Here is an 18080-nt window from a genome sequence, read left to right on the forward strand (position 1 = left end):
CAACTTTTCCTTTTTCATTGTGTCAGTTGCTTTTTCTAGAGCATCAAAAAATTCCTCCACTTCTACCTTAATAGAACCTTCTGTGGGACCATAGGCACAGACAAATCTCATTGTCCAGTTCCCCATTCTGATATTAGCACACATCATGCTACTTGAGACTGCCTGCCATTCAAGAAGATTAGCCTCGTATTTTGTGTTGAATACTATGGCTACACCTTCTTTTCCTTGAATGTCATTTCCCGAATATAACATTTTGTATTTATTGCTCAGAAAGATCTCACCAGTTTTTGTCTTTTTTGTTTCAGCCACCCCTATTATGTCGATCTGGTACTTATCTAATTCCTCAGCTAGCTCCATTTCTTTGCCATTCAGGCTTCTTATCTCATCTCTGTCCTTTATACAAATGATAATACTTCTAAATAAATTCAACATGTCTGCAGGTTTCCTTAACTATGTTATTTATTTTCATGGTATTGATGACAACACAGAATGATAAAAAAATATTTATTAACTTATCGTCTGATATTTCGCTGGAATTATATCCAGCATCTTCAGAGAACAAAAACAGTTTGTCACAGTACGTGAAACAACAACAATTTGGTATAACAGTTGGACTAGTTTAAAAAAATTGTAACAGACAACACAAGGAACGAATGTCTTAATTAAGCACCATCCATATTGGAAAAAAGAGAGAAAAATATTAATTAGATCTTAAAATGACTGTCTCCCAGATTTTTGGTACATTTATATAGCCATACTTGTTGACTTCTGTGTAGCTTTTGACCTCGAAGGCTCAATTTAGTGAGTATGGGCAAGGCAAATCCGAGGCACCAGATGCTGGAACATGCCTTGCTTCACATAATATACATGTTATATTATCTGTAGACTGGTCCCCCCCCCTTTTTTTTTTCTTTCCTTCTTTCTCCTCACCCCCCCCCCCCAATTCTATTAGGGTATTTAAGGGGCTAGGGATGAATCTTTCCTATTTTGCTATTTCATTTCATCTTATGTGGAAAGGGCCTCTGCAACCCTACCACTTTCTTCTTGAAATGACTTCACCCCAAAATGCTAATATGGTTGTGCCTCATAACACATCTCATGCTGCATCAGTTGTCGTGCAGAATAATCAGAGACACGTTCAGGATATAGGCAGAGGATCCTGTTTGAAAGGTATATTACAAGTGCCATCAAAAGTCAGTGATATTGTGAATGAACAACACAGAAGGTATAAGATTAATCTTAGAAGGAAATTTTACATTATTTTTTACAGGATGGTAAGCTAGTTATTTACTCAGGTGGTGACTCAAAACATCATGAGTAGCTGTGATACTGAGGACAGCTCAAGCAAGAAGCTTTCTTGGTTATAACCCCATTAATGATAGAATACTTTCTATTAGACTTAAGGCTCAGCCTACCAATGTATCAATCATGATAATTTATGCACCCCACACGGATAGGCCTGTAGAAGAGAATGAGGAATTCTATGAAAACTTACAAACTTTTTTGGACTGCCTACCAAGGAGAGACATACTTTACATCTTAGGGGACTTAAATGCAAAAGTAAGAAAGAGTATGAGAGTCAGGCCAGAGTGTAGCATATTTGGTCTGGGTGAACATAACACCACTCGTGGTGAAAGACTGTTGGAATTTGCTCGTGCTAACAGATTAATTATTACCAATACCTGCTTCCATAAGCACCCACAACGGACCTATACTTGGATATCTAACATTGATAGGTCAAGGCACCAGAGTGATTACATCCTGGTTCTCCAGCAGTGGAAGATGAGCATCTCTGATGTGTATACTTGTCCGGGAGCAGACTGTGGTACAGACCATCAGCTAGTAAGAGCCAAGTAAGACTGAGACTCCAAAAACTTCCAGGTCAGGCACATCCCACTAGATTGGATGTTAGAGTAATTCCTAGTGGATTCACAAAAAAAACAGACTTGGTTGGATGATTTTTTGGAGACTAATGAGAACTCACAAGAAATGCTTTAGGAAGGAGTCAAGGTGATAATACAGGATACAGCAAAGAAGTATCTCGACCCAATAAGAAGACCAAGAGACCCCATGGATATCAGATTCAACATGGGAACTAATAAAAAGAAGCTGGTTGGAAAAACAAAGACACAGGGACTGAAGAATATAAGAGATTACACAGAGAAGTCAAAAGAGCCATCAAGCAGGACAAGGAAAAGTTCTATAATAATAAATGTGAAGAGATAGAATTCCAAATGAGGAAGCACAATTATAAAAGGATGTTTTATTTAGTTCGTGACTTAAAGCACAAATTTAAGTCCAAATTCAACGTCATCAAAGACAGGAATGGAGCATTATTAACAGAAGAGTTGGAAACCAAAAAAAAAAAAGATGGAAAGAATACTGTGAGAAACTGTAGAAGAGAGTGGATAAAGAAAATGTGGAGTCCTCTCATCAGAAAAATTTTGATTTGGAACCTCCTCCACTTAAGTGAAGTTGAAAAATCAATTAAGCAGCTTAACAGCAATAAGGCCCCCAGGTACAGATGAAATCCCAGCAGAGTTAATTAAGGCCAAAGGAGGAGGGAGGAATAAGAGTGTTTCATAGATTGATTACAAGGATATGGGAGACAGGATCGTGACCTAGAGACTGAAAGAAGTCGGTTTTCATACCACTAGAATTTAGACTTCCTCTGGTAATGTGTTTCTTAGACTACTCTAAAGCTTTTGACTGTGTTGAGCATGTGAAACTGTGGGAAGTAATGAAAAGAATGGGTTTTCCTCAACACACTATCAGGTTGATAGTCAACTTGTACAGGGAGCAAGAAACCATGGTAAGAACACGTGTTGGATTAACTGACTGGCTTCAAGTTGGAAAAGGAGTTAGGCAAGGATGTTTACTTTCTCTTCACTTGTTTAGTATATATGTGGAAGACATCATGCGTGAAGCACTGGATGAAATCAAGACAGAAATTAGGATAGAAGGTAGACTGATCAGTAATCTGAGTTATGCTGATAATACAGTACTCCTTTGTAATGACATGGAAGAACTAAGACTAATTCTTGACAAAGTTAACAAGATTAGTAATAACAGAGGACTTCAACTCAATCCTAGCAAGACAAAGATTATGGTTTTCAAAGGAAATTCAAACAGGGAAGCTCTTGTACCTTAATGATTGAAACAAATGTACCTTAATGGAGAAAGAACTGAAGAGGTCAGCAAGTATGAGTACCTGGGATCCATTATTAACGCGAAGAACTGCTGTTCAGAAGATGTCAGAAGAAGGTTAGAAATGGCTAAAATAACAGTCAGAGACTTGTCCAAAGTCTAGAAGGATGGATCTATCTCCAGGGGAACAAAGTTGAGGATTTTGGATGCAGTTGTTTTTCCAACAGTGACTTATGGATGTGAGACTTGGAACCTAACGAAGTCAGATAAGAAACGAATATCTGCTTTTAAGATGTGGTGTTACAGAAGGCTGTTGAGGATATCATATACTGAAAGGCATACAAATGAATGGGTGTTAGAAAAGATCAGTAGAACTTTAAGGCTCCTTAAGGATATTAAGGAGCCTTAATATCCTTAAGGAGGATATCCTTAATATCCATAATAACAGTCAGAGACTTGTCCAAAGTCTAGAAGGATGGATCTATCTCCAGGGGAACAAAGTTGAGGATTTTGGATGCAGTTGTTTTTCCAACAGTGACTTATGGATGTGAGACTTGGAACCTAACGAAGTCAGATAAGAAACGAATATCTGCTTTTAAGATGTGGTGTTACAGAAGGCTGTTGAGGATATCATATACTGAAAGGCATACAAATGAATGGGTGTTAGAAAAGATCAGTAGAACTTTAAGGCTCCTTAAGGATATTGATAGAAGAAAGTTAAAATATTTTGGACACATTGAAAAGATGGAAGGGAGACTTCTCAGAACAGTAATAGAAGGTAAAGTTCCTGGAAAAAGAGGCAAGGGTAGACCATCAATGAGATGGATGGTTAGTGTGGAGTGACTGATCTTCAGGGAGTCCTGTTGTTTGCTTTACTCCAGTAAAGCAAACAACAAACAAACAACTGCCCTGTTGTTTGCTTTACTGGAGTAAAGCAAACAACAGGACTACATGGCGAGGCCTGGTGTGGCACATCACTGAGCATTGGAGTGACCATATGGCATTTGTGGATGCCCAGTGAACATATAGATAGTGTAGCACTTTTGTTTTCTTTCAATTGATCCTGTGTGAAGTGATATCCAAGGCACGGTCTGCTACACCTGACTTGCCATAACCATAGTGCCAGATGTATTTTTTTATGTTCATCAAGGTGGATGTCAACAGTTCTTTCTGTCTCTCAATAGTGAACCTGGTCACAAGAAAAGGACACTTCATAAACTCTTGGATGTGATAAAGAAGAGAGTTTATTCTTAGGTGAATGGATGAGAGTTGCTAATAAGCTAATAAATATTATTTTTTCATCATTCTATGTTGTCAACAATACTGTGAAAATAAATAGCATGTACAGTGAATACATAAATCAATGTATTCACTGTACATGCTATTTATCATTCAATGCATTTGAGAATTCCTTAACTAAAGTGAATAACCATTTTAATAAATTGACTTGGTTGCCTCATAAAACATTACATACAATTGCAAATACTATCTAGCAGCCAGTCTGTGAATAACTATTTTAAAGATCTACCCACAAAAGAAATGTCAAATCTCCTCTCCCTCTCAGATGTCTGATATAACTATCTAAAACGTTATTCATATTGCATGCTGGAAAAAAAGGAGAGAAAAATAAACTAGGAATTTCCTCTGTATTAGTTTTGGTCACTTCAAGACTCTGATCAAGAAAGTGATGGTATTATCATGAGCAAACAGTACATCTTAGTTGTTGGATATATTGGTTCAAGTGTAGAAACATTCTTCCAGTCTGGTATTTGGTTTAATGCCTGCTTTCCTGAGGATATAATTAAGGTTACTTAAAGACTCATTGAAGTTGCAGAGAGAGAGACGATTTGGCTGGTACAAACCAATCACTCTTTACACCATTACTTGGATAGCCCTTTTTGCATGCCTTCTGGTGTTTTCAAGAATACCGACACCATCTTTAAATTTTTTTTCCCATTCAACTGACCAAGCTAGAAGAAATGCTGAAGCATCACCATGAAATTGGTGCCTTGGGCAGTCATTCACAATATGAGTGATCATCTGGGCTATGGGAGAATAGTCACAATAAGGGTGGTCTGACAGTTTCCATTTGTGTAGTAAGTAGCCACATCTGCCCTGGCTCTGATCCTGTTGACAGATGACCAAATCTTCCTAGGAAGAGCAAACCAGGCTGTGAAGCATAGGGATCACCAAGAAGCCATTTGTTGGGAGATTCTTGTACCAGTGTTCTCACTACATGTTAGATGTTAATGGTAAGGCAGTTGAAGAGAGTTCGTCCATGGACCAGAAAAGGTTTTAGGCGAAGACTAGATGGATTTTTGAGAGTCTAGTTCAGGTGCAGGAGCAGGTTGTTCATTACTTTATTAAATTCTTTAATCAAGGCTTGTCTTCTCCGTATATTTGGTGGAGCAATGTTGGATAGGACATACAGCCAAGGGAGAGGGGTGCTTCTCAGTGTCCCACTAATTGTGCACATAGTAATGTATAGCTGGGTATCTATGATGTTAGTGTGCACACTTCTTTCCCAGATGGGGGCACAATATTCTGCTGCAGAGAATGTGAGGGCTAGTGCAGATGACCTTAGGACTTCTGCTCCACAACCCCCACACCATTTGATATAAAAGATGATCTAATGCATGCAGCCAATTTGTTATCCACTTGGCCAAGCTGGCCTGAATATCCAAGTGGATAACGTCTTTACTCTCTAACCTACAGGCTCCCACTATGGCATACATAATTAACTAACAGTAAATAACTAATAAAATCTGCATACTGAAATTAACAGTACATTATCAGTGTGCAGAATGAACAAGTATTCAGAAACAGAATAAAGGTAAATATAACAATCAGTTAACCAATGAAACAGTTCCTTTCTACTAGAAGAATCATGTAAAAAAAAAATCATTTCTGATATTTACGTAGGATGAGAATCTCCCAAACTTTTTTTTTTTGGGGGGGGGGGGGGGGAGATGATCATTCTGATTCAAATTAGACTAACAAAATGGAACTGTCTTTGAACGGTTTCTAAATTATGATAAATTTAGTTTAATCCTTTATCCCAGTGAGAGCAAACAAAGTTTGTGCCTGAAAATATCTTCAGGACTGAATACAGTGTTGTACTATCTTAGCTGGGTAAGTAGTACAACACCAGGCAACTCATAGTAAAGGTGGAGCAAGCTACCAACACTCCTGTCCCAGTATCTCTCATACCTGAAGATATTTTCAGGTGCAAACTTTGTTTGCTCTCACTGGGATAAAGGATTAAACTAAATTTATCAGTCTAACCTAGTGAAAAATAAACTTTCAACATCTTTCTCTAAATCCAGAGTAATTTAATAAAAAAAGGTGGCGAACCTTTTGGCAACTCCTATAGGTAAAGATGACCTTGCTACTGCTTTTCTGCCTGGTATCTCCAACTCTGGGCCTGGCTCCCACTGAAGAGACCTCAATAAAGGTCGAAACTAGTCTGGGTAGTGGCCAATCCCTTAATGCATAACAGTATACATATCCACAAGGATATGTGTTTTGCATTATGGGAGATACTGGGATAGGAGTGATGGTATCTTGCTCCACCTTTGCTACGAGTTGCTTGATGTTGTACTACTAACCCAGGTAAGATAGTACAACACTATATTCAGTCCTGAAGATATTTTCAGGCGCAAACTTTGTTTGCTCTCACTGGGATAAAGGATCAAACTAAATTTATCATAGTCTAACCTAGTGAAAAATAAACTTTCAACATGTTTCTAAATTGCTTGTTTGTTCTGCACACTGATAATTTACTGTTAATTGTAATAAGGTGTCATGTAATATATGCATTTATATATTATGTATTTACATTATGCATATATACTGCAATTAATTTCTTAGAATTTCTTCTTACAACCTTTCAGCAAAATGGTTATTCAAAACAAATAGTTAATAAGCTACTATTTAATCCACTTCCTCGCCAGATTTCATGTCTGGTCTATTAATGATAGATGGCTTTTCTGGTTTTTTATGCCATTAATGTAGCTTCTAAATAACTGATTAACATCTACGTTTTTTTTTTTTGTATCAATATTCATATTTACATTTATATTTTCACATCTATATGTACATATTCATATATTAACATCCATATTTACATATGTTGGCATTTATATTTTTATATCTACATATTTTACACTATATAATCCAAATATTATGAGTAGTTTATATTGCATTACAATGATTGGAAGATGATCCTATTGGCAAAATTAAATATAATTTTGAGTAATGCTTTTGGATGAGTCTCTGTTTTGACACTGGCCACTTGTCTCCTGAAATGATGTGTTGTATTAGGGGCATCTGGATGGAGTCTAGTAGCTGACAATCTCGACAGTTTGTTGAAGGTGTAGGCAAGGGATGCAAAATGGCAATTCCAGAATATGGAATCTTTTAGATAATGTATTAATTTTCCACATCCCATTAGTGGCATGGTTGAACCTGGAGAGATGGCATCTATTTTCAGCCAGAGTCTACTTCTAATACTTGGCACAAATTCTTTGTTGTTTGATCCATTTTTAGATGTTTTCCATTTTTCTTCTCACAAGCTTAGGCATAATTCTTCTGCCAGTGTATTTATAGCTGATTTTGGGTACTCTTGATAACTTATTTCTAAGTGTTCCTTTATAGCCACTTCTTTGGCCAGCTGATAAGCTCTCTCGTTTCCTAGTACCCCAGTATGCTCTCTCGTTTCTTGGTACCCCAATATGCACTCTCAAAACCAACAGAACTTAATTTCTCATCCCTCTAGCATGAGATTCCAGATTTTGTGTCTGCTCTATTAATGCTAGGTGGTTGTTCTGGTTGTTTATGTCATCAATAGTGCTTCTACTGTCACTGTAAATTGTTGCAATCTTTTGATGAACAGAGTTGAGTTCTAATTTCCAGAGATATGTGAGAGCATAAACTATAGCAAGTTGTTCTGCTTGTTGTTTGAATAGAGGGGATGCAGTCTAAAACAGCATTCATGTATAATGAACCGTCTGTAATATACTATGAAGGAATAACTGACATTACATTACTAACATTAATATATGGGCAGTGTGGTACAAACATTCACATTAATATATGAATGCATGTATGTATGTACTACACTACCAACATATTAATTCTGCATAAAATTTGGAATTATTTTATATACATATGGCTGAAAGGTTGACAGGTACCTTAGTTACTGTTATAAAAAATAATGATTATATACACTGTTTACAAAAAATACTCAATTTAAATGTAATTATCCATTTAATTATACCACAAAGCAAAATTTCACTACCTACTTTAATTGGAGGAGCTTGGGAACGGCAGAAATTATTTACTCTAACCTGCATTTCAATTTCTGTTTCGGTAAGAATTACACACTAGACAAAAATTTTAAATGGAAGCATCAATACAATGGATATCACAATTTAATTTTCATTTGATAAAATGATTTTCTTCACTAATTTTCTAAAAATTAAGATAAATTCATATACCATAATACCTATATATTTTATAGAATAGCAAATGATAGGTCACACTTTTTAGGAAAGTCGATTTATTTAAAGATTAATATTATTCATCTTTCCATTAACATGTTAGCTTCAACAGCATGTCATAACCAAATATGGACCAATGATGGACAGGTGATGTGCAACATACAGTTTCTTCCAGCAAAATTAATCAACACCTTGTGGCTAGGCCTCTTTCAACAAAGAGAATTCTAGTAAATATGGAGAATACTGTTACTATAAGTACATACTTTCCCTAGATAGGAAATGCCAACAAGACCTCTGGTGGTATGATTTTCATTACTATGTGTGACACTAGAGGCTTAAAGAAAATGCTGATATATTTAATCCTCAGAACAAGATCTCTGAGTCCCTCTATTTAAGGTATAGCAATAATGTAACTCTGAAAGCTAACAGAACCACTTTATTGCTATATTCCTAATTAATCTTAGCAAATTATAATGCTGCTGCTTAATGTTGCTAATATCATATACAGAGGGAGTCCAAGTATACCAGTATGCAGGCGAAACTGATAAGGCCACATATATATATATATATATATATATATATATATATATATATATATATATATTTTTTTTTATGAAAAAAATTGAATGATTAGAACCGAGATTTAATTAAAAAGGTTTTAATATAAACACACTACTACTTTCGGCCTGTAACAGCCTTCTTCAGGTGACATTATAAAAGAAAAAACACTAAACATTGAGGGTTAAAAGACTATGAACAACATAGACAGTCTTTATACATAATTAGCATTAAAATGTTGTAGTTGTATTTGAAGCTGTTCTTTCATTTGTTGCATTGTTGGGAGAGTGCGTGCTTGCTGCATCACGTGAACGCCAGTACATGATTACAGCTGAATGACTATCCGGGAGGTTGTAGCTTAAGTTGTTATTTAGATGAACAGGATTGAAGATGATTTCTCTCGATTACACAATTTTTCTCTCTATTTCATCACTGCAACGGAAGATGTTTGTAGATCTTTCCCAGCAGACTTTGTGACTTTGGTTATCATCATTAGGATTAGCCAAGAAGAGGATATGACTTGATAATGCACTTGCTCGCTGTCTCTTGTAAGTAATGTCTCTCATGTGTTCTTCCATACGCATTTCGACAGATTTGTCTGTCTGCCCGAAATAAGGAATATCGCAGTCACACAATATTTTATATACGCCAGGGTATTTGAGTTGATGATGACAAGGTTTTGGGTGGCTAATTAAGGAACGGATCTTTGGAAGTGGAGTGAACAAGGTTCTGATATTGTATTTTTTTAGAACTTTTGCTAATTTGTGTGAAACAGTACTTATGTAAGGAATAGATATATTGCTTTTGAATCTATTTGTTTCTTCTGAGTGATGTCTGGGAGGATTAAGAAGGAATTTGTTAATGATTTTCTTGGAATATCCATTAACTTCGAAAGAAGTTTTCAGATGATTTATTTCTGTAAGCAGTTCATTTGGATCATCAAGAAGAGAACGGGCTCTATGTCCCAAGGTGGAAATTATTCCAAGCTTATGAGGAGGGAAATGATGGGATTGACTGTGCAGATATCTGTTGGTATGTGTGGGTTTTCTATATATCGATATTTTTAGTTTACCAGCAGAAGAGCGAGTCAGTGGTCCATCCCTGTAGTGGTTCTCAGCAAGATCTACAAAATACCCCTCTACAGCTGCAATCACCTCTTGATTCGAAGAAAAAAGCTGACCAGCGAGGAAGAGTTTTAGTTTTGAGAAAAAATAGAAGTCAGAGGGAGCCAAACTGGGGAATAGGGTGGATGTTCCAACAATTCAAAGTGCAAATCCCTTAATTTTCCCATTGCCAAAACACCTTTGTGGGCAGGTTCATTGTCCTGATGAAAGATGATTTTTTTCTTCTACAAACCGGGTCTTTTCTCACAAATTTTTTCGTCTAGTCTGGTTAAAAGATCAGAATAATATTCCCCGGTTATAAACAAATTGCCTTTACCATCCCAAAACACTGATGCCATGACCTTTCCTGCTGATGGAACTGACTTTGTCTTCTTTGCCACTGAACAACCAACTTCTGTCCACTGTTTTGACTGCTGTTTGGATTCTGGTGTGTAATGGTGAATCCAAGGTTCATCAATAGTAAAAAATCAATGCACAAAACGAGTTTTATTCTTGTTAAAATGCTCCAAGCACTGTTCAGAGATTTTCATGCGAGTGTGTTTTTGATCTGCTGTGAGCATGCATTTGCAATTCTTCATGCAAAATATATCCTGCACGTTCTTTTGAAATGCCTATAGTCTCAGCAATTTCATGCACTTTGACTCGCCGGTCATACAATACCATATCATGCACTTGATCAATAATTTCTGGTGTTGTTACACTTTTTGGACATCCTTCACATGGATCATCTTCAAGGCTGGTACAGCCACATTTAAACTCGGAATCTGATTTCTTAATTGATGAAAATGAAGGAGAAGAATGCACATAAACTTTTATGAACTTCAAATGAATTTCTTGTGGCAATAAGCCTTCTTTTACGAAGAATTTTATAACTGCAAGATACTCAATTTTATCCAATTCAAATGATACAGACAACACTTTTGCTTCGGACAGTTGTATGAAACAAACTACTTGACAGAATGACCTGCAATTTGACATGGATGCTTGTGACAGATGTACCAACTTAGAAAAACAAAATCTTGCCGATGTGTATATATATATATTATTAAAAAGTTTTAATGACTGATACTGAGAGATAAGAAGATGACACGGTATATTTGAAAAGATACTACTAGTTTACTAGTTTCGTTGAATTGATCAACATCTTCAGGTATCACAATCGAAGAAATATATAAAGAATTACAGAGACTTAAAATTGCATTAACAGAACAAGTACAAAAAGACAGTAGCGTGTTTGAAAACAAAATGTGAGCTTGAGTTCTAAATAAATGTAGACTACGTACTGTCGCGAGTGCGCCAATACTGAACAGAGGCAACGTGTGCATCAGAGAAAACTGAAACTTAAGCATTTCTCTAGGTTCGACAATCTTTTTCTGGAGCTCATCATAGCACACATGGATTCTAGTCCGGTTCACAATATGTTGGCGGCCTTCGTCTGAGTTAACTGAAAAGAGAATGTGGCTAGAGAGAGAGCGCTAGGTCTAGTCCTGTTATAGGAGATATCTCTACGGTGTTCTTCCAAACGTAGAAGGATGGATTTAGCAGTCTGGCCATAGTATGGCTTTCCACAATCACATAAAATCTTGTACACTCCTGGAAACTGAGTTGGAAGATGTTTCTCTTTAGGTTTACTAAGTATGGAATGAAGTTTTGGGAGCGTAGTGAAGCAAGTTCTGAAGTTAAACTTCTTGAGAATTTTTCAAAAAAATTGAAACTTCTTGAAAAACTTCTCAAGAAGTTTAACTTCAGAACGTGCTTCACTACGCTCCCAAAACTCTGTTCAATACTTAGTAAACCTAAAGAGAAATATCTTCCTACTTAGTTTCCAGGAGTGTACAAGATTTTATATGATTGTGGAAAGCCATATTATGGCCAGACTGCTAAATCCATCCTTCTAGGTTTGGAAGAACACAGTAGAGATATCTCCTATAACAGGACTAGAGCCAGCGCTCTCTCTAGCCATGTTCTCTTTTCAGTTAACTCAGATGAAGGCCGCCAACACATTGTGAACTGGACTCAAACTTCTAACATCCATGTGTGCTATGATGAGTTCGAGAGAAAGATTGTCGACTCTAGAGAAATTTCTCTAGATTCTTCCCATATCAACAATCTAAGTTACAATCTCTCTGACGCCCACGTTGCCTCTGTTCAGTATTGGCGCACTTGCGACAGTGCGTAGTCTACATTTATTTGGAACTCAAGCTCACATTTTGTTTTCAAACACGTTACTGTCTTTTTGTACTTGTTCTGTTAATGCAATTTTAAGTCTGTAATTCTTTATATATTTCTTTGATTGTGATACCTGAAGATGTTGATCAATTCAAAGAAACTAGTAAACTAGTAGTATCTTTTCAAATATACCATGTCATCTTTTTATCTCTCGGTATCAGTCATTAAAACTTTTTAATATTTCCCACTGAGTAAAAATGAATTATGATAACATGTATATATATATATATTTTTTTTTGAAACAGATTAAATTACTGAGAAATAAAAAACAGAAATACTATTTTAATTTAAATAAACTGCACAGCTAATTTCATCACCTCAGAAGACTTCTTCAGGTGTATAACATGAGGGAACTACCAACAAACATTGTGAGATAAAATGTACACATTGAAACATTAACATATTAATGTTGAAGCCGTTTTGGGTATCTGTTCATTGTTGTGCATGTGTTCAAGGTCTCGTGAATGCCAAATTTGAATGGCAGCGCAATGACAGTCTGAGAGATTATAGATGAAGTTAGTGTAGAGAAGTACTGGATGGAGGACGATTTCTTTAGATTCTACAATTCTTCTTTCCAGTTCCTCATAGCATCAAAAGATATTTTCTGATTTGTCCCACATGACTGGATGAATGATAGATAATGTAAACACTGGGATATTTCAGGTTATGTTTTTGCTTGGCTATACTGAGCAAGGAATGGAGTAAATGAGCAAAGAAGTGAAAGAAGTCAGGATGGTTTTTTGAGAACTTTGGCTAATTTTGGCAAAACAGAACTTATATATAGTAGGGATATATATGTAGCCTTTTTTTTTTTTTTCACTATTTATCTTCAATATGGCAAGGAGGTGGACTGAATAGTAGCTTATTAACTGTTTGTTTTGAATAACCATTTTGCTGAAAGGTTGTAAGAAACTGAAATTCTTTGTTAATATCTTCTTCATCATAGAGGAGTGAGCAAGCATGTTTACCTAGTGTAGAGATAATGCAAAGTTTTTGAGGTGGAGAGGGATGGAACTGTGCATAGAGATAGCGATAGGTGTGAGTGAGTTTCTTGTAAATAGGGACTTTTAAATTTCTCAGATACATGAGTGAGTTTGACATCTAAGAATGAAAGAGAACCATCAATCTTTAATTCTTCAGTAAATTGGATTTTGGGGTGTTGACTGTTGAGATGGTCTAGGAAATTCTTTAAAGAATCAGGTCCATGGCTCCAGATTAGGAAGATGTCATCTATATATCTTTTCCAGAATTTAGGTTTCACTGTTAATAAAAATAAAGCTTTTTCCTCAAAAGATTTCAAATAGAAATTTGCCAGTATGGGAGATAAAGGATTGCTCATTGCTAATCCAAAGTTTTGTTTGTAAATAGATATTAACAAAGAACTTCAATTTCTTCTTACAACCTTTCAGCAAAATGGTTATTCAAAACAAATAGTTAATAAGCTACTATTCAATCCACCTCCTCACCATACTGAAGATAGAAATAGTGAAAAAGGCTACATATCCTTACCATATATCAGTTCCGTTTCATAGCCAAAGTTCTCAAAAAATATAACATCAGGACTTCTTTTTCTCCTCTATTTAAACTCCGTTCCTTGCTTAGTACGTCCAAGCAAAAACATAACAAAATGAAATATCCCAGTGTTTACCATATTTGGTGCAACTACAACATGCCTCATTTTGGCCAGACTGAAAAATCCATCGAATTACATCTAGAGGCACATAAGAGATGTCACATATTGCAGAACTAGAGCAAGCACTCTGTCAAACCGTATCATTCATCCAGTTATGTGGGATAAATCAGAAAATATCTTTTGATGCTATGATGAACTGGAAAGAAGAATTGTAGAATCTAAAGAAATCGTCCTCCATCCAGTACATCTCAGCACTAACCTCAGCAATAATCTCTCAGACTGTCATTGTGCTGCTATCCAACTTTTGCGTTCATGAGACCCCGAATGCATGCGCATGCCCAACTATGAAGAGATACACAGAATGGCTTCAAATGTTAATAAGTTAATGCTTTAATATATAGATGCTTTTCTTCTAATGTTTGTTGGTAGTCCCCTCATATTGTGTACCCAAAGAAGTCTTCTAAGAAGATAAAACTAGTTGTGCAGTTTATTCAAATTAAAATAGTTTTTCTATTTTTTATTTCTCGGCTTAGTCATTTAATCTCTTTCAAAAATATGTCTCTCAGCCGAGTAAATGAATTATATCACATACATGCAACAATTTACAGTGACAGAAGAAGCACGATTGATGGCATAAAATTCCAGAACAACTCCTAGCATTAACAGAGGAAACACGAAATCAGGTAAGGAATCTCACTCGAGAGGAATTAAATATTTAGTTCTGTTGAGTGAGGGTGCATACTGGTGTAATAGGAAACAACATATAAGGTCACATGCACACATTTCTCCAATTCTCCTGAAGGTTTGTGTACTAGAACTGACTCCTATCCTATGTCATCTGTATATACTCTCTTACTTCACTGTTAACTATCCCACAGCCTGGAAATTATTATTATTATTATTATTACACAATGCCTGCATAGAGTCCTGAAACTCGTCAAGGGAGAGCACCTACTCTACATCACTCCATCACCATCTACTGCCTACCACCACAACTAGTATTTTCACAGACAATCGCAAACATGGTGGGATTCAAACCCACAGTCTTTTGGCTGGAGAGCGAATACGCTAACCACTCGGCCAACCAGGCCAGCAAAAATACTGTCAGAAGTGGGATTGGCCTATATTCAATCCATTCCCAAGAAGGGCAACATCCACCATCAAACTACTGCCCTATCTCACTCACCTCAATCCTATCTAAAGTAATGGAGTGAACTATCAATTCCCAACTCCTCCACTACCTCGAAGGCACCCAGATAATAAACGACCACCAGTATGGATTCTGTTGCTGCTAATCAACAGGACAACTACTCACATATATCATCCATCTCTGGACAAATGCCATGGACAAGTTTGGTGAATCTCAAGTGGTTGCACAATATCTCCAAAGCTTTTGACTGGTCTGTCTGGAAGCACAATATGTGTGATGTGGATGGTTCCTTATCCTCTCACCATTCAACTAATGCTGGAGTTCCACAAGGCTCTGTTCTCTCACCAACCTCCTTCCTTCTATATATCAATGACCTACTTCAGTTGACCTCCAACCTAATACACAATTTTCAAATGGCAGCACATCGCACTCAGCGGTTTCATTTGATAAACTTTACTCTACACAAATCACCTCAACCTATAGAACATCAACTACCACTATCCTCAACTCTGATTTCCAAGCCATCCTCCAATGGGGTTCAGATAACCTCTTCAATTTCAATGCTAGTAAAACCCAGTTCTGTCTTATTTCTCACAAAAAAGAACCATTTTTTCCTAGTATTATTTTTTGACAACACCAAATTTCCACACAAGATGTGATTTCTCTTCTTGAAATTACCTGACATCAAGCCTGTCCTGGCCTAAACACACACACACAGAGAGAGAGAGAGAGAGAGAGAGAGAGAGACTGAAAAGACAATTAGCATATTTTTTATTTTATAAAATTACAATGAGTATAAGAGTTTTAATATATAGATATAATTTTATTTGTAAAATTCGAACTGTTATGAATATAAATATGATTAACAAAGAAATAAAATTAATTACTCCCAACCATTGCATCCTCAGCTTCTAAAAAACTAGGATTTCTCTTTCGCTCAAGATGTTACTTCACCTTCACCTCTGAACAGCTGTTAACCTTATACAAATCACTGATTGAATACTGCTCTCATATTTGGAGTGAGACCCCTAAGAGCTCCTTCAAAATGCTTGACTCAATAAAGAGAAGGGCAAGCAGATTGATTAATATCCCATCTCTTACAATCTCACTCCTCCCACTTTCGCACAGGCAAAAGTTTTTGCAATATGTGTATTCTATAAATATTTCCATAGCAAATGTTCATCTGAAATAGCATTAATAATTCTCCCACTCAGTACTAAGTCAGTCGGAACATGTGCAGATGCACCCAACATCCCTTAACAGTACACCTCGAAACCAACAGAACAAGTTTCTTTTTCTCCTTCACTGCTGCTGTATTATTGTGACAGTCTTCTCCCTGATGTGTTTCCCAAGGAATTCAATATATAGGCTTTTAAATCAAATATAAACAACTCTCTCCTCTCCCAACCCACTACCCATACACGATACTAACATACTATAAGATGATTAACCAACCTCTCATGTATGGGCTCAACATAAAAAAAAAAAAAATTTAATTTAAATATATAGACAGGAGAATAATTCCCTGCATGAAAGTAACATGTTCAGAAGTCTTTTTTACCTTCCAGCACATGCCCATAGTCTTCATTTAACTGTTTTTCCTTGCAATGAAAGACAATATAAAAATTACAGTAATTCTCAAAAAAAAGCTTCCAGATCCATTTCACCAGCACCCCCACAACTTTACTGGCACTTATTTAACCCAACCTTTATTTCTACCAAAACCTCTAGTGGTCTCAGTCTCACAAATTACCATCAAACACAATCATCTGAAAAACTACAGTTTACGTGATTCCTTCTTTCATGATGGTAGTGCACGTGCATTCAGCAGATCAGACATCCCATGTCAGAAAATGGTAAACCCCTCTTCTTGATCTGCTCAAAATTTCCCTCATGCATCTTGCATCATTCCTTTTTTTATTATTATTATTATTATATTAATTTGCTGTCTATATTGCTCTCCAAATTCTGAAAGCTACTCAAACCTCTGACTATTTATCTCTAAAGCATGTGCTACAGTCCAAATAGCTTAAATACCAGCATTCCTTCATCAATTCCACTGATCGAGTTGGAAGTGATACCCAAGTATTTGCTACTACTAATAACAACCTAACATACTGTCTACCCACCTATCTACCTACCAGAATCCCAGATAATCCTCCTTATATCTTCCAACACCCTACCTCTTTCTTAACCAGTTCTTTTTCAAAATACACTGTATACATCAGTACTTGCTAGGACTGGTTGGCTAAGAGGTTAGTGTTTTGTTTTCCAATCAATAGGCTATGGATTTAAATCCTACCATGAGTCAATGTTTGTGATTGTCTATGTGGGAGATGAATTTCATCATCTGACTACTTCCCCACTTATTGGAGGGCTGAAATGGCTTGAAAAGGTTCCATGTTTGGTTTCCAGAGCAGGGTTTATAGATTATGTAAATAAATAAATAAAAACACACACACATCGTCAGCTCTTGACTTATGATGGTCATTAACACATTCACTAAATACCATTTCACACTCTTGCAACTCATGGACCAGGGTGTTATTGCTGCCGTCAAGACATTATGTAAGAAATACTTTTTACCAGGCTAGTGAGGTTGAGAAACTCCCGGAGACTTTTGGAACAAATCTTGCACTGTACAAAGACTGTAGATGCAGCATGGAGTTAGATGAGAGCAGTCAAAGAAAAAAAAAAAAAAGCCTTACAAGACTTAAATTAAGGGGATATTAAATCCC

At 36.3% G+C, this 18080-nt stretch overlaps 1 protein-coding gene across 2 annotated transcripts in view; it reads right to left on the bottom strand.

Annotated features, from left to right (window-relative positions):
* The window catches only part of LOC150107706 (ubiquitin-like modifier-activating enzyme 6), a 701981-nt gene that overhangs the window by 529618 nt on the left and 154283 nt on the right, over positions 1–18080 (bottom strand). For both annotated transcript variants that reach the window (XM_090391479.1, XM_090391480.1), the window contains exon 7: positions 8451–8531. In XM_090391479.1, the coding sequence (XP_090247605.1) occupies positions 8451–8531 (81 nt within the window). The remainder of the gene's footprint in view (positions 1–8450; positions 8532–18080) is intronic.

Source organism: Typopeltis vanoorti, chromosome 4, assembly GCF_054136105.1.
Source record: "Typopeltis vanoorti isolate ZY-2024b chromosome 4, IOZ_Tvanoo_1.0, whole genome shotgun sequence".
In the NCBI taxonomy this organism is placed as follows: Eukaryota; Metazoa; Arthropoda; class Arachnida; order Uropygi; family Thelyphonidae; genus Typopeltis; species Typopeltis vanoorti.